Raw genomic sequence first — 20,532 nt, forward strand, 5'->3', positions numbered from 1 at the left:
CTAAAAAGCGACACGCCCCCTTTTGACGTATGTATTTATTTTGGTTGCACGCCAGCGCTCCCAGCGCTGCGGCGGCGTCCTCGAAAAACGCGCCAGCAGAGATGCGAGATGCGAATTATGTATGTAAACAAACTGAACTGAAACAGAACTGAAACTCGCTTGTCATTTTGGCAAGAATTTCATTTCTATTTCGTTAAGAAAGACGGTCATACTGGCCGGAGGCAGATTTGCTACTACTTTTTTAATGTCTGGATATTAGGACGAAAACAAGGATGCCGGTCAACATCCACGAATTGACGGAGGGCTGGTTGGAGCTGGAGAGTGATCCTGGTAAAATCATCAGAGCATCCTTTTCCTGTTGCCAATTCAAAATGGAACCTGGACAGGCGGTTTTGGAAAGAAAAATATTCATATTTCAGTGCGATTTCGTTCATTTTTGTGCACTGCGAATTTTAAATTCTGAGAATAATTATTTGCTAAAAATTTTGCTAGTGTACCGTTTAAATTGTCATGCTTTTAGAAATGTTTTTCTTTGTAGAAAACCAACATTTGTTGCACCTGAAGTGAATTTTACTCGTAATTCGCGAACTCCGTTGAATAAATCGCAACTGGATGAATTAAAATAAAGAGATGAAAACAGGGAAAATTTAAAAATTAAATTCCTTTGAAAGTAGGTCCCAAAAAAGGCGTAAAAAATTATCTAGACATTTTTCTCTCACTAGAAAACCTGGAATGGTATCGCATTTAATTTAATTTTTTCAGAATAAATAAAAAAATTCTCAAAAATTGCTTTTTGCAGGTTTATTCACGCTATTGCTGGAGGATTTTGGCGTGAAAGGCGTGCAAGTTGAAGAAATTTACGACGTGCAAAGACCCATCGAAGGTCCTGTCTACGGATTTATCTTCCTCTTCCGGTGGATCGAGGAGAGGCGATCCCGCAGGAAAATCGTCGAGGAGGCGGAAACATTCGTGCGAGATGACGAAGCCGTCAATAAAATCTTTTTCGCTCAACAGGTAAATTCCTAATTAAAATAAATATAAATGATATAATTTTTTGTATATCTTCAGATGGTTCCAAACAGCTGTGCCACCCACGCTCTTCTTTCAGTTTTAATGAACTATAACAACCTCAGCCTTGGCTCCACAATCAGCAGACTCAAGGAGCACACTGCTGGAATGAGCCCAGAGAATAAGGTTTGTTTCAAGAATGAAAATCAATTTACGACCTGATTGCGGCGTGGCTGTACTTCCTTCTGCTGTTTTGGCGAATTCGCTTCAACAAAAAGCAACTAAAAACAAATAACATTTCAGCATTTATTTAAAAAAAAAATCATCAGTCTAAAATTCTTAACGAATTGCAACTCTGATCAATTTAGTTCCAAATAATTTGGCTAAAAAATCAATCAGGGGTATGCGATTGGGAACGTGCCCGAGCTAGCAAGAGCACACAACTCTCACGCAATTCCTGAGGCCAGGCGTTTGAACGACAAGTCCTCGAGCGTCAGCACTGGTCGATTTACCGGCGAAGCGTTCCACTTCGTCAGCTACGTCCCGATAGATGGAAAACTTTTTGAACTGGATGGATTAAAACCTTATCCAATTGACCACGGTTTGAAAACAAGCAAATTGTATTATTTAATTTTCTCATTTTGTGAATTGATAGGACCTTGGGGTGAAAATGAAGACTGGACAGAGAAATTTAGGAGAGTCATTACAGAGCGACTCGGCATTGCAAACGGAGAGCAGTGCAAGGATATTAGGTTTAATTTGATGGCCGTTGTTCCCGACAAAAGGATCGCTCTCAATAACAAATTGGAAATGTTGAAGACAAATAGGTAAGGGCTAGTTTTTAAGTGAATTAAGTAATTTAACTATTTGGTCCCAGACAAATTGTTTTGGACGCGTTGAAAACGTTAGTGAGCGAAGCCAAGCAAAATGCAGACAAAAGTAAACCTTCGAAAGGTGGTCGGGCCTCGAAAGGTACTCTTAGCAGGACTGCTAGAAGAGGTTTGCACTCCATTTAATAATCCCTATTTTCCAGAAGCCGAGAAAGGTGATTCTGAATCTCACAAATCAATAGATTTTAGCACTCCGCTGACTGTTCAAACATCTCCAGCTTCGAGCACTGATGCCTCTTCTGATATCGGTTCTGCGGGCTCGATGAACTCACCAGTGCCAAGTAAATTGATCCTGCTTTGTAAGATATTTAAGAGAAATCTTATTTATGCCTCTGAAATTGAGTTTATAATTTTAGTTATTCCATTTTCTTTGAGATTATCAAGTTTTGATGAGTATTTTTCCATGAAAATATTAAAAATTTTAAATTAAATGTAAATAGACAAATTAACTGACAGTCTAAAATTTTTTTGATTTTTTTAAATTAAACTATTTCTAGTTATTATAATTTTTGCTTTTTTGTATGTTCTTTTTGGGGCCCAACGATGCCTTTTCCTGGACCAATCGATGCCCCTCGGTAGAGCGTGCGATTTTCCAAGTCGGACAATTTATTGATTTTTTTCGAAAAAGTTGAAATTTTAAAAACTAAATTTGATCAGATTTTTCCCAGATGTGCCGCCTAGCCATCTCAGCTAGGCATCTAATAAAATACATTTTGTGCGATTTGTATCAACTTTGATTGAGCCGTTGATATTATTTAGAAGCGGATTTTAGCGTTTTTTTTCGACATCCGCAACTTCTGCCGGCCATAAATCCGGTCCAGGGCAAAATTTCGAAAAAATTGCTATTCAATTATCGCTAAATTTATCTGGAATCGTCTTAAGACAGAATACGAGCCGATCCGATAAAATTCGAGGAAGAGATGGATTTTGAACTTTGAAAAAACGTGATTTTTGCACTTTCTCTGTAATGATATAATGGAAAATCGAAATTTCGCAATTTTTTTTCCAAAAAGAGCAAATTTGAAGGATTTTACCGGCTCCATTGCACGTGCAGGACTGCTTCCGGTCTGGAAACCGATTTTCAGATTCTTCGCACTCGTGGAAAAATTAATTTTAATTTTGTTCTTTTTTTGGGCTGCACGACGCGGCAATGACGATGCGAAAATTGTTTTATTTTTGTTTAAATTCGGCCATTTGTCTGATCGTCTACCACGACCCCTCATTGGCCAGGTCTTGGACGGGGCTTCGACCTGGGGTACCCAAAAGACCTTTTTTCAGGGTACCCTGACCTGAAATCCGCTCCCAGGCCGGTTGTTCATGTTTTGTTCAGTAATTTCGAGCACATTTGCCGACACTAGGTGACGATTTTTCATCATTGCCTGTCACCGACCTTCATCAGGTCGTGTGACCTGAGGACTGCTTGTTGCGTTTACTCTAGCGCCGACGATTTTTTTGCTCAATTTCGCCACGTCGACAGACCAGTGGCGTTTTTTAAATATTAGTTCGATTTTTATTCTTAGCTACGATTTAAAAAAATAAATTTTAAATTCTGATAGAAACTCAGCATAATTACACAGAGACTAATCCTCCTCATTTTAAAATTTTTAATAAAAATCAACATGTTTTTAGGGAAAAGAGGCATAAGTGAGACGTCGGATGGCTGTTTAGAGTTGAAGGCCGCCAAAATGGAAGATCCAGAAGCTGGGCCATCTGACAGCAACGACAGCGAGGCCGGCAGCAAAGACAACCTGATGACCAAAGTGGATCCGAAACTGGTGGCCAAGTACCCGACACTCTTTGGCCCGCACACTTTCGCGCCGAAAGATCTGCTGGTGCTGCTGAAAAATCTGGACCATGGCATCCAGCAGTGCGAACAGAATATCAAGGAGGAGACCGAGAAAAGAAGGAAATATAAGGTAGCTCATTTAAAATTTATTGTAAATTATTTATTAATTAATTCCGGTTGTAGGTTGATGATGGTAGAAGGACGCACAATTACGATGAATTCATCTGCACATTCCTCACGATGCTGGCACACGAGGGAAAACTCGCTGATTTGGTCCAGGAACACTTGTCCCAGCCAAAGAAGCAGGGTGCCGCATCAGCAGGAAGGGGGAAAAGGTAATTTTCTGTTTAAATTTTTACCAAAAATTACTCTTAAATCAATTTAAAGTGCGCCGAAGAAAGCTCTGCCAACTCAGCAGTCAACAAGTCCAGGCTCGGGCAAGCAAAGGGGTAGAAAGAAAAAAAGGAAGTGATATTTATTAGTTTTCGTGTCGAAATAAATTTTTCCTCGAGCAGAAAAACGTTTTTTCGCACTCCTATTTAAACTTAATTAATTTATTCACCTCACGTGTAATGAATTATAAATGAAAAGGTCTCATGCACGCTTGTTTGCGCAATTTATTCAACCATCTGATAAATTTTCCGCTCCGCTCTGGCGAGAAATTGGGTCACCGCCAGTGCGCCAGCATTAGTACACGATTGCAGTCATGCAGAGTTCCCCTTTTTATTGGTGCTCAAGCAGTGCTGCCAACGGAACTGAACATGACATTAATATGATTTATAAAAAATTATTCTCTGTTAAGACAAAAAGAGTAGGAACTCGTCAGTAAAGGGATTGCGATGGTTCAGAGTTTTTAACAAAGTTAAATAAAATGATTTTTTAATTCATTGGATGGATTTGAACTGAATTTAGTCTGATTAAATAGCCTGAAGAATTTTTACCATTGTTGATGCAACATACCAGACACGCCTACTCATAAGCTGAGTTCTTGACGCTAGCAAGTCTGAATAAATTTAATTTGCATTCCAAAACAATTTGGCGTCTCCACATGTCCTGGTTGTTTCCCAGTTCTACCGTTCTTTGATTAACCATTAGTTGGGGTTGGTGCGGTTGGCAGCAGTGCAAAAGTCAATACAATGCGCGGAAAGAGCCAAACAGATCTGTGCTGCAGGACGGTGCTCGAGTAAATATGTAAAAAGCTGGCCTAAGGCACACCGCGAATTAGTCTCTGTAGCCGTAGAAATAGCCTCGATCCGCTTCCGTTCGCGTAAGTGTGCCATTATTTTGAAAAAAGAAAATTCTTGTCTGTCCAACTGGCTGCACGGACTCAACGGACACTCCCGCCCTTTTGCAGGATGCGTGCAGCAGCAGCAGCAGCGTATTGAGCGCGAGCTACCTACCAGTGTTTGAAGGCGCAGGGTGACCCACATCGTCGATGGCCTCGAGCGAGCCGAAGAAGGCGGCGCTGGTGGCCGTGCTGCCGGCGGCGGCCGTGTGTCCGTACGCGTCGTGCTACTGCGAGGAGAACGTGTGGCAGCTGTGCCAGCTGGTGCGGCAGCAGCACCCGTCCGAACTGTCCCGCTGCCACGTGGTGTTCGTGTCCAACGAGGCGCGCATGGTGCCTTTGTGGCGGCAGAAGGCCGGACGCGAGGAGGAGAAACTGGTCTTCTGGGACTACCACGTGATACTGCTGTACCAGCCGGACGAGCGGTGCGTCGTCTACGACCTCGACTCGCAGCTGCCCTTCCCCACCTACTTCCACAAGTACGTGACCGAGACGTTCCGCACCGACCAGATCCTGAAGCCGGCCTACTACCGCTACTTCCGCGTCCTCCCGGCCAGCGTCTACCTGCAGACCTTCTCCTCGGACCGCAGCCACATGCGCCGGCCCGACGGCAGCTGGAGCAAGCCGCCGCCCTCGTGGCCCCTCGTCCAGACCGGCGGCCCGGACAAAATGAACCTGGACTCTTTCATCAGCATGGACACCAGAAAGGGCTGCGGAGAGGTCTTCAGCCTCACTGAGTTTGTCAAGAAGTTCTACAAAGTGCCGACGAGCGCCAACTAATTTCTCTCTCCTGCTTTTTCTCTCCCTGACTAAAAAAAATTAGATTCGATTCGATTGCGTTCCCTTTCGTGCGACTGCTTTTTTATGATCAGTTCCTATACGGTTCGTTCTTCGAGATGCAGTTTCATCAATTCAAAGAGTGTGATTTTTAATATATATACACAAAAAGAAAGAGAGCTATAATTATAAATTAATAATAATAATTATTATTACTACACACACACAAATATTTCATAATGTGAGGAGGAAAATTTTAAAATAACGCCAGGTCTGCCCCTTATTTTCTTGGCAGTCCAAAATTTATGTAAATGTTTGCTGACAACACGCACAACTGGTGGGCCGACGCGACGCAACCAGTCAGCAGTCGAATCAGACGTTGACAGCCAAAAAAGTAGCAGATTTAATCAAACCTTGAATTCTTCCATTTAAAACAACAACAACAGTCACGCACGCGCTGGAGAATTTGATTTAGAAACGGCAGGGTTGCCAGATTTGTAAACTGTTAAAATTTCTTTCAATTCACCAGTTGCGTAAGCTGGTGATCCAAGCGGCCAACAGATGGCGCCACCGAATACTTAAGTGATAAATTTAATTTTAAGGCATTTCCGCTGCGATTTCAGTCTTAATCCTGCCACTGTGCATTCTTCAATTAATATTCTTTCTTTTGACGTGTTGAAAACTAAAATCAGTCCAGCCATTCGCCGTAGATTCGTTGGAAAATATTTTTTATTTCAAATAATGGGTTTTCACGATTCTACGGCGATTGGCTGAATCGATTTTGGATTTCAGCTCGTCAAGAGAAAGCAAATTAAGTGAAGAATGCACATTGGCAGGATTAAGACTGAAATCGCAGCGAAATATCCTTAAAATTAAATTTATTACTTAAATTTACGGTGGCGCCATCTTTTGGCGGCTTCAAACACTGAGGGTTTCTGCAACCTGTGAATTGCGTTGACAATATTTTATGATGAGTTAGGATTAAATATAATAGGTGTCTAGAAAAGCAAATCTAGGCTTTTAAATGATTTAATTTATTGTTCCCGATATTTTCCCTGATTGCATATTTTTTTAACTCGAATGCAATTCTAGTCATAGTTAATTTCTTGTACTTTTTAATTTAGAAGAAATGACAAGAAAACAACTCGTTTTTGCAACCCTGGGTAGAGGAATTGTTAATAAGGATAATTCGCCAAAAGTAAAATAATCCGAAAGGCGAATATAAAAAATATCCTTCTCGATTCGAGTGTGGAGGTTGGCTAAATCGTGCGGCTTTAGATAAATTCAAGTCAATATATAAAACGTATAACACGTTTTTAGTGCAGTCTTAAACCGTATCAGCAAGTCAATGTTTTGCTAAAATGTATCTAAATAATAATAATATAAATATATCTGAATCGAGCTTCTCTGTACGAATCAAAACTCGTTTTCGGACGACGGACGCGCACATTGGAGAAGGCCATTCATTTTGGTTGAGCGAATCGTGCTTGTCCTCCATAATCCCGTTCAATCTCTGCTTTCCGTGCGAGCGGGCGGGCGGGCGCCTAATTTTAGCGCAGTTATACAACTTGTGATACTTGCCTGCCGGGCGGGCTTGCAAACACGAGAAAATAAGGGGCCACCACCGCAAAAGCATCATCTCTTCGATCTCTCACGACTATCTCCCTGCAAAAAATATAATATTATCCCTCTCGCGTTGCTATAAACATTTCTTCCACTAATCATTATATACAAAATAATACTGTTGCGCTTTACTCTTATCCTGCGATTGACACAATTACTTACTAAAAAATAATAATTAATAATTAAATCTCAATTTTTGTTGCGTAACTTCCACCGCCAGAACTTTGTGCCAGTGTTGATTTGTCAGTTTTGGGGGAAATTTTCCAATCAGAAGGTTGATTTCTCCAAATAATTTGAAATTGTTCAGTTTTTACTAGAAGTAATCCTAATTTTCAATTTTTAGGATGCAGAACTATAAAAAGTTCCGGTTTTTTGGTAATTTATAATCCAATTTTATGCAGAAATTATGACTCAACCCCTTTTGAGAAACCTAGAAATCGATTCTGCAACACTTTTTATAGCATTTTTCTAACCGACTTCTACTTCCCGCGGTAAAAAGTCCGATCTCCCAAGTTGCCACTTTGTAGCAATAGTCCAACGGTAAAATTGTCCAGACTCGCATCATGGGGCTCATTTTGAAGCTAACGTCACGCTGATCTCGTGACTGTGGTCAGAATCGAGTGTTGCCACGGTTGAGACCGGAGAATTTTACCACTGGACTAATTCTAGTTAGATATCGGACTTTTTCCCGCGGTATGAACTATTTGAGCAATAGAAATCCAGTGGGGTCCAGATGTGCGATAAAATTGGTTCGCACTGCACAGATCCAAGATGGCGTCCGAATGAGGGAAAGAAAAAGCTCTCTTTGGAATGCCGCACGAGTGTCAAGAGTTTGTTTTCACGATCCAAAAGACACAATTAGTTGAGAGTAATGCAAATTATGTCACAATATTAACGAAAACTTAGTTCGTGACCGTTTTTTCGCGCCATATTCCACCGGACGCCATACCTGCGCGTCGCACGAATCTGGCCCCCGCTGCCTCTTCTTGAATTTCCTGTTTGAAGTCTTCATCATCTATCATTTGACCTACTGTTTATATGGCACATGATTCAGATTTGTAAATTTTTCAGATTTTGGCTAGAATTGAAAGTGGAGGCTGCCAAAACTTTCAATTAAATGAGCAGTGGTGCTACCTTAAAAACCAACGATTTTTGCAAAACATTAGCCAATTGAATTGTACACGACCATGCGAGTTCAAAATTGAATCTAAAAGCCAGCTCTCACTTATAAAAAAAAAACACGGCAATATAATAACAATTAAAATATATATCTCGATTTGTACGTATATGTACTTCTGGAAAATAAGTCACTGTTGACGAAACTATTTGAAATTATAATTATTGCTACCGTTGTGGCTTTGCTCTCCTCTTGAAACAAATTACTATATATACTATATATCCCAGCGTATTGCATGGTTTTTGACTCTTGATAAGGGAATTTTACGACGTTTACATGATATTCTCTCGAAATCAATTAAAAATATATATAAATGCCAACCAAAAACTTTACCCTTTACACAACAAGGCCTGTTTCGCCTTTCTCTCTTTCAAACTTTCCTACTACTATTGAATAAGCGAAGCAATTTAAGTTTTGCTTTGCTCCAACTAATTATCTCCGTGTCATACTACTTAACCCGGAATCTCTTTCTCTCTATCTATCTCTGAAACCGCATTATATATTATATCTGCTTCGAAACGAGATCAAGAAAGCAGAACAATTATAATAATGAGATGATTTTCAGCTTATTTGTATGACCCTCCGCTATGCATTAAGAGAAGAATAATTATACTCTCGGGCTGTTTTGTCCCTTTTTAATATGGATTGTATACTCAATGCATTTGATTGATCTCGTATATTTATATATATTGCATGGAACTGATTTACATAATTATTTAGTTGTTTGAAGGAATTTTTTAACTCGTAAGCAACAAAATATTTACAACTCGAATTAAGAGAGCAAAAAAGTTGAACGGTCCTTTTTGAAGTGTCCTTATTATAAGCAGTTGTTTTCGATAAATTGATTTTCAGAAATATTATAACTAACACAAAAAAATGTACATTCACGAGGTGAGTTACCAAAATTCTTCTATACATTCGTGTGAATGCATTGCTTCGTGGGTTCCGTGACGGAAAAATAAAATAAATACTTAATAATAAATACACACACACATACACACTATTACTATACAAACAACAACTGTTTTTATTAAATTGATTGATGCTGTGCTTTATATTGAAAATTATTACTGATACGAATAAAGTTCATGGAAAAAATCTGAAATGAAACGACCCGTGGTTTGATTTATATGGATCAAAAGATTCCTAGTTTTTATTATCACACATAAAAGATTAATAGTACCATGTTATTACAATAATAATTTATTTACCCATCGACTACGAGATTTTTGTTTTGTTTTATTCCAATTAAATTCCGTAAAATAGACGTAGGAATGTTGGTGTTACTGTAGATTCAAATTGTTGGTTCCGCATTTCGCAGTGGTCGAATTTTACACATTTATATACAACACGATGAAATATAATTGTATTAATTTGATCTTTCTCTAAAAGTTGTCTCCGCTAGATACAATATATAGAAATGTGTGCCGGTGGATATGTATATACAACACTTCTTTCCATCTTTCCGAAATTTCAAAAGAAACTTCCGCTAACTCTGAATAAAATTTGAAACACTCGCGAGTAAAAATAAACGCATTGCTGACTTCTTTCCGAAATAAAACATGAATAGTTCCTCCTCAAATTCAGCTGAAGTCGGTCCACTGAGCGCGTTTCTGTCATGAGCAAAACAGGTCAATACTGTTGTGCTGCTCGTTCCACGGGTTCTTGGTGCCGGCCGACGACGGCGACGGGTCCAGGCTGATGGAGCGCGGAGGAGGGTTCAAAGGGGTGCTCACCGGCGTGTTCGACGAGCTGCTCCGGCTCGCCGCCAGACGCGCGAAACTCGAGTTCAGGTTCTCGAATTCGTCCTCCTCGAAGCACACCTAGAACCACAAAATCGGTTTTGCGTTAAATTTGGTTCACACACACATAGGAGCAATTTTTAGGGAAAAAAATACATCTTTATTACAAAAAAACTAATTTTTTGCATTTTTCTTGTACTATAAATTTAAGGACCTACTGAAACACATTTTCGTTTGTTCCAATCGATTCCTGAGGGTCGAAATAGGTGGGATAAATAATTTTTCTGGTTGTAAAACGTTTTGTGACGTGCGAGCAGAGGCGCAAAGTAAAACGCACGTTGCTTTGGCGCGCAAAACGTTTGAATCTTTTTTGGTCACTATTGCGCATGCGTCTCCCCTCTGACGTCACAGCCATGCTTCGTGCTTGGCATTGGCAGCTTACGCAGTAGAGCAACCAAAGGATTCAAACGTTTTGCGCGCCAAAACAACGTGCGTTTTGCTTCTCGCACGTCACAAAACGTTTTTAAACCGCAAAAATTAACTTCCCCGCCTATTTTGACCCTCAGGAATCGATCGGAACACATTCTATGATACTTTTTGACGCGTTGTTGAGAAAAAAAACTCACCCAGTTTGCAGGTTCGGCGCAGGAGGGCACCTCGGATGAAAGGTCAATCAGAAGACTATGGCTGCGACTCTTCGGGATGGCCTCGATTTTGACCATTTCTGAATAGAAATTGATTGGGTGATCAGAGCGAAAATTGCATTGAATTGTATATACCTTTGATTGGGTCGTCCTCGTTCTGCCTATCGTCAGAGTTATTGTCCGTCTTCTCCGGCAGCGAGTCGTGTTTTGTTTGCGAAATCTGCCACAGTTCGTAAGCCATGGTGAACGACTGTGCAATGGTCAAGGTGACTGCCTGCGCCTGCAATTCGAATATAACAAAATAAAAACAATTTAATTGTCTTTCGCGCGCGACCCATACCACTTTTCTTTTGGGGCAGAGGAAAGCATGGCATTCCATTGTCTCGTTGCTGTTGGTGGCGATGAAAGCGAATACGTGGTCATAAGTGGCGTCGGCCGAACAATAGGATATCCTGCGAAATGCAAAGTTAGTTGAAACTAATTATGTTCTGCTTATACGCGGCTCACCTGTAAATTGACACGTCCAAGTGGATCTCGTCGGTGGCGTTGTCCACCATTCTGATGCCGTTTAGGCCGACCGTCAGGCTCACCCTTGGCAGCTTTTTGCCACTCGCCTTCGCCTGAAAACAAAAGAAATTGGGATTTATAGGTTTTATTTTTTAATTTATTTGAAAGGATGAATGGGAACCGCCAGAAGTTTAATGATTAAAAACACGCAGAAATTTAGTAGGAATAAATTATTTCTAAAGAGCAGAGAGTGGAATTTAAAAAAAGAACTGAATAAAAATAAACTGTACCTTAAGAAATAAAACTAATATAATTAAATATCAGTAATTTGCTGGATTTATTTCCTTGGTAAATTGAGCTTGAATTTTAAAGAATGCAAAATTAAAAATTTTATTAAATGATTTTCAAATGTTAATTTAAAGACAGTCTTTGACGAAGTTTCTGAGCTCACCAATCGATTCCTGAAGGTCGAATTAGGTAAAATGGATATTTTTCCTGACCAGAAAGTGCAGCGTGACGTGCGAACTTTTTTTCCCGCTAAAACAATATGAGAGCGAGAAGTGCGCATGAGTGAGAGCTGATTTTAGCACTTCTTGCATTGAGACCACCTGTATGGATGACTTCATTGTCACATCCAGCCAGCTCTCACGCATGCGCACTTCTCGAATTCATGTTGTTTTGGCGGGAAAAAAAGTTCGCGCGTCGCGCTGCATTATTTGAGTGGGAAAAATGTCCACTTTACCTAATTCGACCCTCAAGAATCGATTGATGTGCTCAGAAACTTCGTCAAAGGCGGTCTTTAAGAGAGTTCTACGCCAAATTTGTTGATATAAACACGTATGATTAGGAATAACAGCCGAAATGTCCAGAAATTGACCCGTAATGACCTTTGATTTAAACCGATGAACTAAATTAATGCGTTAATTCGATTGAGCTTGATGAGTGTAGCTCAATACCCTCGCTTTAATTATAAATTATTATAGAAGCGTTCTCAAAATAATCATTAAATAATATAATTTTGGATACCGTCTAAGCTTAATGGAATTTTATTTTTTAACTTGGAATAGGCCAAATTTGAAACCCATTCCTTTATGAAAAAAATAATTTGTAGCCTTTAAGTTGAAAAATAAAATGAAAAGATTATTTAAACGCAAAGGCTAATTATCGGGAAAACGAAAATTTTTAAAGAATTAATTGTTTAAAAGACTTTTTTATTCTTTCGCTTTCTATTTGTCATTAAAAATTGAGAAAAAACTAGTCTTTAACAGAAAAATAAGTACAAAAATCTGTTTCTGTTCGTATTGCTCACTCACAATCAGCAAAAAATAAGAACGTGTGAACACGTTTTAGCAAATGCGTCTTTTTGTTGCTCTTTATAATCGGCTCAAGCGTGAAATGGCAAACAGCGAGAATTTATTTGGGTGCTTTTCCTCGTGTCTCGCTTAATTATCAACCGCCAAGAGAGTGTTTTGCGCGAGAGACGAAGCGCATAGTGCGTAATTGGTTCCTTCTGTGAAATTGGCAAACAACACGTTTCAGTGGGTAATTGATTTGCCTGCTGGCGCTCTGCAGAGCACAGAGCACTTCACTGCTTCACTTCACTTGCGAAATAACTGACGCACGCGAAATAAGCAATTATTGTTGTCGATGTGAGTGTTTTTGCTGAGCGAGCGGAAACAATCCATCTCAATTATTGGAGCACGTCAAAAATAAAAATCGCGATTTTCCGGGGAGGAAAGTACAAGCGCTCACCATGGTGATGACGGTTTTTATGGCCTCGGCGGTGGAGCCCTCGCCGTTCGGGGTCTCGACCAAGGTGCTGCCCAGATATTTGACGTCGAACGAGACACCTTCGAGGTTCGTGTTCGACTCTGCTTCTTGCTTGCCAAGCACAAAGTCCTCGGAGAGCTCTGGAAACAAGGCACACACACACACTTGAGAATAAGCCGATCAGTTTATGGATTATTTCTAAATTTAGACACAAAATAATAATGGTATTGGTATTGTTAAGTGTTTCGCAATTTTATTTTTTATTTCATTTCGCCTATACGCAGAAAACAAACGTAAAATGAAATTGGCTTACAAAATAGCTTCTGCACAGTGAATATTTTTGTTTTTATTTCTTTACTAACAGCTGATTAGTCCGTTAATTGGCGAATCAACCGTTAGATGGCACATTAGGCCAATTTAAATGTAACAAAATACGCGGGAAAGAAATTATCAGGTCGGCACGCCTCTTTTTCGACGCTTCTGATTGGCCGCTAGACTGTCTCCTGATTGTCCACCATTATTTCGACGCCATATTGACTTCTGACCGGCGGGAACCAACACAGATCGCAACCTGGACCCCAGTGGGAATTACGACTGCGCAGAAGGTTTTAATTTGGGCCAAGCATGCGCAGTGATAAATTCGAGCCTCCCTGTCAGATTTTAAAGCGATCTGAACATACTTAACATGCTTAAGATGCGCAGTACGTTTAGTTTATTTCTAAATTTAAACACAAAATGGTATTGTTATTGTTAAGTGTTTCGCAATTTTATTTTTTATTTCATTTCGCCTACGCAGAAAACAATTATTGCAAACTGCGTCTGCACAAATTAAAATATTCTTTCTCGGCGTCAGCTTGACCTAGTGATCTTGCTCTGCCATAAAAGTCTTTTGCGTGTGGAGCAAAGAGCAGATAGAGATGAAATTTCACCACAAAACAAAAGCCGAGACTTTTTATTTTCCCCTTTTCTCCAACGGCAATGTTTGTAAACATTTGGTGACGCGTTCGTGTTATCAAAAAGCGTGCGCCTTGCACTTGACCTTTTTTTCCCATAAATCAGAAAAATATTAATAAATTAATTCCGTGCGTCAGCAGAGGGAAATGGAAATGCATTATCAACGAGGTCAGCGCATATTTTGTTTATTATTCTCTCGAAGTTTTGGCACCGGTGAGGAAATTTGCGTACGTTTGATCTTGAAACAGCTCACTATATAGTGTATACGAGCCACGCTTTTGACACGTGAGCGACCTTGTCTGCTTGGCTCGGAATGTCGGAATTCGGAATTTCAGCCAACGCTCAAAATAAATGGCACCTGCACATGGCGTGCACACGTGAAGAGCCGGTGATTTTCCATCGATTTAATGGATTTTATAAAGAAAAGATCGCAGGTCAACGCACCTCTCAACTTTGGGTATTTTGCTCTTCTAATTTGGCGCATTTCCCGGGAGACTCTAGTGAACCGTTGCCAAATTCTTGCCGACGAGGCCGCTCAGAGGGCACTAATCCTCGAGAGCCTCCGATTTAGTGGTTTGGCCCCTGGTATTAGCAGGATACATACTCGAAAACGACGCAAAATCAGCCGCTGATAGAAACGCAGAGGGTGAATCCGAAGGCCTAAATCGAGAGATTATTTTCTAAATGTTTTTTAAAGTTTTTCCACTGCCACATAATGAAATTTCTTCATTTTTTAGTTTGAAATCATTAGTTTCAGTGTGTTTTTACCAACTTAATTTAATTTAAAACTGTCTTAAAATCCCAAAATCGTCTAAATTTGCATTTAAATTATTAGTTTGATAATCTGGATTGATATTAAAACAGAAAAAGAAATAATTACACACGCAAGCAATTCAAAAAAATATGTATTATCAGACTGCTCTTAAACTGATTTTCTAACTGATGAGTACGTTGTGAAAGTTGAATAGTTTTGAAAAATTCAATAATTTTACATTTCAGCTAAAACGATTCAAGTGAGTTTATTTAAGCTTTTCATTTTGTCTAAATAAAAATTTTTGGGGGCTGTATAATTTATTTCAAATTTTTAAAGAAAAGATAGATGAAAAGAACCCTTAAAAGCCTCATTTTTCCGTATTTTGCTACGTTTCCGAGATTTTGTGCATTTTTCCGAAACAAATATAAAGCTTAAAATCCTTAAAATGTTTAAAGTCAGCGCGAATGCCCAAAATGAGGGGTTTTAAATGAAATAAATTAAATTAAAATACATAAATGTTCGAAATCTGATTTGTTTTTTGCAAAATATAACCATTTTTAAGGTCGAATAATGAAAAAGGCCGAAAAACAATTAAATGGGGAGTTTGCAGCACTTTTTAAAACGAGTGGAGCAATTTAGCGCATTTCAAACCAATTTGTAAAGTGAATTTTAAAAAGTTTCCATCTCAAATAAAATAAAAAATTGGGAATATAAAGCCACAATTCTCTCTGCACGATTGTAAATCGATGAAAGGCTTTTTAAACCTTAATTAACTGGTGTGAAAATAAAGCGTTGAATATACTATTTATAGCCATCGATTTAAACTGTATTTTACGGCGAAAAGCTGCAATATATTTCACTCTTGACTGTCGGTGTGTCAGGCTTTTGCACCTTTTTTATCGCTCTAGCTGCTGCTGTGAATCACGGAATATATTTTTACCCGAAAATAAACGCAGTGGGATCGATATACATCGCTTCTCTTTCAAGTTTACCAAATGCAGAAGTCTTTGTCAAGTCGAGTCTATTTCAGAGACAACTCGAGCGATTTGCCAAAAGACATACGCATTCAAAGCTGAGTCACAAAAGTGTCAGCCGGCGGAAAGTATCATTTTTCTTTCGCTGCATGTGTTATTTCTCGTGTATAAATTTATGCGCATAAATAATCCCTCGAAATCAGTGCCTGGAAACACGAGAGCGCAGCTAGCAGAATAAATTTGGTGCTTTTTCATTGTTTCCGAAAGCACTGCCGCAGCCGCCGCTGCCGCAGCCACGTGTTCTGATTATTTATGCATTCAATCAGCCTCGCTCGCGGGGGACGCACGCTGATTTTCCACTTTTATCTCATCGCTACTACTATGCGTGGACCTGTTCCTCTCTCGCGTCTCAATTTCTCTCACTGAAAACGGAGCACAAAGCGCAAAAAGTTGATCTGGCGTAATTCGAGGCTGCAGCGGCGCGTTAACTGTCCGGCCTCGCGTGGAATTTCATTGGAAATTGTAATGAGCGGAAACCCTTGTCCATCAACCGTTTGAATACGTAATAGTCTCGAAAGCCTGGCAAATAAGATTTCACTCTGCTCGTGAAACAGCCTTTGCAAGGCCGGCCATTTACTCAATTCGATGTGGTAGATATACAAATTCCTCCTTCCGTTCCAAAAACAAGCAATTTATTTAAAGATTTATATTGTTTTGACCTAGACCTCGAATTGTCTGTTCACTTTTAATTTTGTCCTACATTTTTAAACTCCAATTAGTCGGTTTTCTGGCAGAAAAGTCAAATTATTTATCCAACAAACGTAAAATAAAATTGGAACAGCCAGTAATTAGCGAATCGACCATTAGATGGCACATCAGGCTGATGGAAATGTAACAAAAAACGCGGGAACGAAATTATTAGGTCGGCACGCCCCTTTTTCGACGCTTCTGATTGGCCGACTGGATTGACCTCCATTCTTTCGACGCCATATTGAATTCTGCCCGGCGGGAACCAACACAGATCGCAACCCAGGCCCCTGGTGGGAATTACGACTGCGCAGAAGGTTTTAATTTGGGTCACGCATGCGCAGTGATGAGTTTTAGCCTTCCTGTGAGATGGAGAAGCGATCTGAACATACTGCGCATGTTTAAGATGCGCACAAATTTACTGCGCAACTTCAAAATGGGTGAATATTAAAAAAACTATAAATTTCGACGCCGTATTTACTTCTGACCGGCGGGAAACCAACACAGATCGCAACGGAAAATGCTAGTCTTGAAAATAATACGATTTTTTCACGTTTTTCGTACCCTTCCAAGGATAAAAATAAAATTGAGGACAAAAAGTTCGGGTTGAAAAGTTTAATTTTTTTCCAGAGAGAAAAAAATCAAAGCAGTAAAGCCTATATAATTTTTATTCCGTTCTTTTTAACGATTTTCTCTAAAAATAAACGGCATTAAAATAAATCCTTCTCCAAGAAATATTTTACGTAAATTTTATCCTCGCTCGTAGTCTTCATAACCCAGTTTCCTGTTTTTCCATCAGAAAATTAAATTTGCAAGGCAAATCTCGGCGGGCACGTCATGAAGACGGATAAGGGGTTGGCCAGTATATTTTAATATTTCATGGCCGAGTTTCATTACTCACAGTCTCTGACACTGGCAGATGAAAAATCCGCACATCTCTCTCACGTGGCTCTTTCTATTTATCTCTTGGGGTCGTTTCGGACTTGATTGGATGTGAATAAAATTCGAACTGGCGCCGCTCCAACTTGGCTCGGCGCCATGTAGCGTCCGAACAAATAATAACTAACACACGGAGTACATATGGAATGCAAATCCGTGCGTCATTGTTCTCCGGCTGGGCTCGGGGGAGCGAGAGAGAGAGAGAGAGGATCCGAAACGACGCTCTCGAATCGATACGCCCGCTTGCACTGCACCCTGCACTTTTATCGCCGACTTTTATGTGTTTACATTTGCCCTGAGAGCCATTTGGGGCCGAGATGTTCTCCCCGAAAAGCGCCTCTGCACTTTGTCCGCGTTGTTCTATGTATAATATTTTTTTTGCCTTTCCAGCCCATTTGGCCCGGCGCGGGTCGTTATGCACGGCAAATTTGCCTTCGCCTCGCAGTCTCGCACTCCGCCAATGAAAGCAGATTCAATTTCGGTTATTGCCGCTCGGGCACATCATCAAATATTTCATGCCTCGCTCGCTTTATTTTACGTAATTTTGTATCTCTGTTATTGGAAATTTGGTCCGTTTTTGTTTAACTTCAATCGTTTCCCGTCGTCCATCAACTGACTGCGGAATTGACTTTTTTATTTCTGCCGAAAAAGTGATTTTATGTTGTGGACAATTTTTCAGACTGATATTGCAAAGTTTCCGGCTAAAACACTCGACAAATATTTGAATTATCCGAGTTTCACAAACCCTTTCGGAAGAAATATGAATTTTAGGTTTCAAAAAATTTTTATATATAAATACTGATCATTTGAAAGAAGAATTCGTTTGTTTTTCCGCATTTCTGAAATTTAAAGAGGAATAATAGGGATTTTTTAATTTAAAAAATATATAACATGAAAATTTAACCCTAATTGTCCAATTTTTTTCATTTAATGCTGACCGAAAGTGCTCCAAATTCCAATTTTTTTAATTTTTCTTCTTATACGCCCTTTTTAAACAAAAGGATTTAGTTTTTGCCGTCAAATTACCTTTAAAAATATTTAGGGAAAAATAAAAATGCCCAAAATTAAGTTAATATATTCGGGAATCATCACAGAAAAATTATTACAGCGGGAAAGAGCGTGCCACGCCCCCCTCTGTTGACCAATCAAATGGTTTTTGCCAGTTTTCTGCAAAATTTCCAGCGTTTGACCATGTTTTCTCACGTGATTTGGAATCCTCTAATTGAGATCTATTTGACAGTGTGAGTCTTTCTTGGAGGAAATGAAGAAATTCAGTGAAAATCACGATTGCAAAATTCCTTTGAGAATTCTCCATTTGAAACAATGCTAACTTTAAGGCCGATTTTCTCGAAAATTTACACCGCTACCTATCTATATTTTTTATCCTTACGACCAAATCTGTATATGCAATAAAGCTTTTTGCGGGGAAATCCACTAAAATGTAAAATTTAATCATTATATATGGCCAAAACGAGTCGGTATATTTAAACTTTAGAAATTACCACCTACATATCATAAAAATATGTAATATCATAAATTTTCGAACGACCCTTTGCTCCATAAAGCTGAAACTCGTGTTCAGATTGACGTCATACTACACGGTTACAATTTCCAAGGGCCTAAAGTGCACAGGGCTCGTCCCAAATATTAATTATGACCACAGTCACGAACTCCCTTACGGCTGGAAACATCGTAAAAACGTGCTACGCCATCTGGCCGTGGGAAATTTAAGGAACTCGCAATTTCATATATGCAGCCCGTAACCCCATCGCAGCAGAATAAGAAGTTGTAATAATAATGCCCTCAAAATGCGTGTGTAATTATAGCCAGACGAGTGCGATTTTTATAGGTCGTTCGCTCGCTCGCTCAATGGCGAAGTGATTAAAGCAACTTGTTCAGCCATCGCTAATTGGCCGTGTAAATTGCTCAGCAAGGTGCATAATTGTTTAATGAACACCATCAAGCAAAACGGGAATAAATAAAGCAATCGAACACGTGTGGTTGATTTAATTTATTTTTTAAACGCCGTCGGGGTAGAAATAATTTGCATATTTGCAAATTTTGTGTTGCAACAGCTGCTAGAGAGGATGGGAAATTGAAATGATTGGCTTATTTCCTGGCACAGAAATGAAAATTTTGGGTAAAGAGGCATTTACTGCAGTTTTAAACTGAATATAGTAGGAAATTATAACGATTTTTGTTCCGTTTTTCAGATTTTCGGACAGTTTTTCAAATGACGAAGTTTCTGAGCACACCAATCGATTCCTGAGGGTCGAATTAGGTAAATTGGATGTTTTTTTTCGTTAAAAAAGTCCAGCGAGACGTGCGAATTTTTTTCCCGCCAAAAATATATGAACGGATATATGCGAGGACTGCGCATGCGTCAGAGCTGGTTTGAGCACTTGCAGAGAGATCGCCTGTAGGAATGACTTCTTTGGCAGATCTAGCCACCTCTGACGCATGCGCAGTTGTCGCATTCATAATGTTTTGGCGGGAAAAAATGTTCGCACGTCCCGCTGGACCTCAGGAATCGATTGGTGTGCACAGAAACCTCGTCAAAGACGGTCTTTAAATACTCCAAAGTAATAAAATAATATATAATAGATGAAGTTTCATCAAAAGGAGATTAAATTAGCTCATTATTCCGCGTGGTGGGATTACGAAACTCGGGGTGGATAGCGATACGCAGCGGCCAAATTGTTATTGATGAATATAATGCGTATCGCATCTGGGCCGTTGGCGCACGCACTCGCCTCCTTTGTACCATTTTCATTATCATGCAAATTACACGCCTCTACTGCGGCGAAAACGCTTTTTTTAATTCTGAATTCGCCTCAAAAGAGCGAGTGAGCGTGGGAGGCAAAGCTAGCGAGAGCGCACAAAAGCAGCCCCGAGCGTCTGCAGAGAGAAAGAGAGAAAGAGACAGACGATTTTTGCTACAAAATTCAGTTGCAA

At 39.7% G+C, this 20,532-nt stretch overlaps 3 protein-coding genes across 8 annotated transcripts in view; 2 read left to right on the forward strand and 1 right to left on the reverse strand.

Moving 5' to 3' along the window:
• The window catches only part of tun (tungus), a 153,715-nt gene extending 144,306 nt beyond the window's left edge, over nucleotides 1-9,409 (forward strand). The window contains exons 1-2 of one of the 2 annotated variants that reach the window (XM_065496188.1): nucleotides 4,795-4,951; nucleotides 5,039-9,409. In XM_065496188.1, the coding sequence (XP_065352260.1) occupies nucleotides 5,120-5,749 (630 nt within the window). In that variant the 5' untranslated portion in view covers nucleotides 4,795-4,951; nucleotides 5,039-5,119 and the 3' untranslated portion in view covers nucleotides 5,750-9,409. Of the gene's footprint in view, nucleotides 1-4,794; nucleotides 4,952-5,038 lie in introns of those variants that run through there. The other variant, XM_065496189.1, reaches the window with a different exon arrangement.
• On the forward strand, nucleotides 38-4,202 carry calypso (ubiquitin carboxyl-terminal hydrolase calypso). 5 transcript variants are annotated; one of them, XM_065493521.1, is made up of 11 exons: nucleotides 38-119; nucleotides 260-330; nucleotides 800-1,014; nucleotides 1,069-1,194; nucleotides 1,408-1,609; nucleotides 1,664-1,835; nucleotides 1,886-2,007; nucleotides 2,081-2,197; nucleotides 3,528-3,814; nucleotides 3,868-4,019; nucleotides 4,072-4,202. In XM_065493521.1, exons 1-11 carry the CDS (start codon nucleotides 109-111, stop codon nucleotides 4,154-4,156), a joined length of 1,560 nt encoding a protein of 519 aa, XP_065349593.1. In that variant the 5' UTR covers nucleotides 38-108; the 3' UTR covers nucleotides 4,157-4,202. The 5 variants fall into 5 exon arrangements, with proteins under 5 accessions (XP_065349593.1, XP_065349595.1, XP_065349591.1 ...); XM_065493523.1 differs by having other exon boundaries at nucleotides 2,081-2,179; XM_065493519.1 differs by having other exon boundaries at nucleotides 1,886-1,980; nucleotides 2,042-2,197.
• A 257-nt stretch (nucleotides 9,410-9,666) lies between the features above and the next one.
• On the reverse strand, nucleotides 9,667-13,896 carry LOC135946393 (low density lipoprotein receptor adapter protein 1-like). Its single transcript, XM_065494603.1, has 7 exons — nucleotides 13,890-13,896; nucleotides 13,192-13,373; nucleotides 11,440-11,552; nucleotides 11,273-11,384; nucleotides 11,068-11,212; nucleotides 10,915-11,012; nucleotides 9,667-10,369 (listed from the first exon to the last, which is right to left on the reverse strand). The coding sequence occupies exons 1-7, from the start codon at nucleotides 13,894-13,896 to the stop codon at nucleotides 10,163-10,165; spliced, it is 864 nt and encodes a 287-aa protein (XP_065350675.1). The 3' UTR covers nucleotides 9,667-10,162.
• Nucleotides 13,897-20,532: the final 6,636 nt, after the last annotated feature.

The sequence above is a fragment of the Cloeon dipterum genome, chromosome X (assembly GCF_949628265.1).
Source record: "Cloeon dipterum chromosome X, ieCloDipt1.1, whole genome shotgun sequence".
Classification (NCBI taxonomy): Eukaryota; Metazoa; Arthropoda; class Insecta; order Ephemeroptera; family Baetidae; genus Cloeon; species Cloeon dipterum.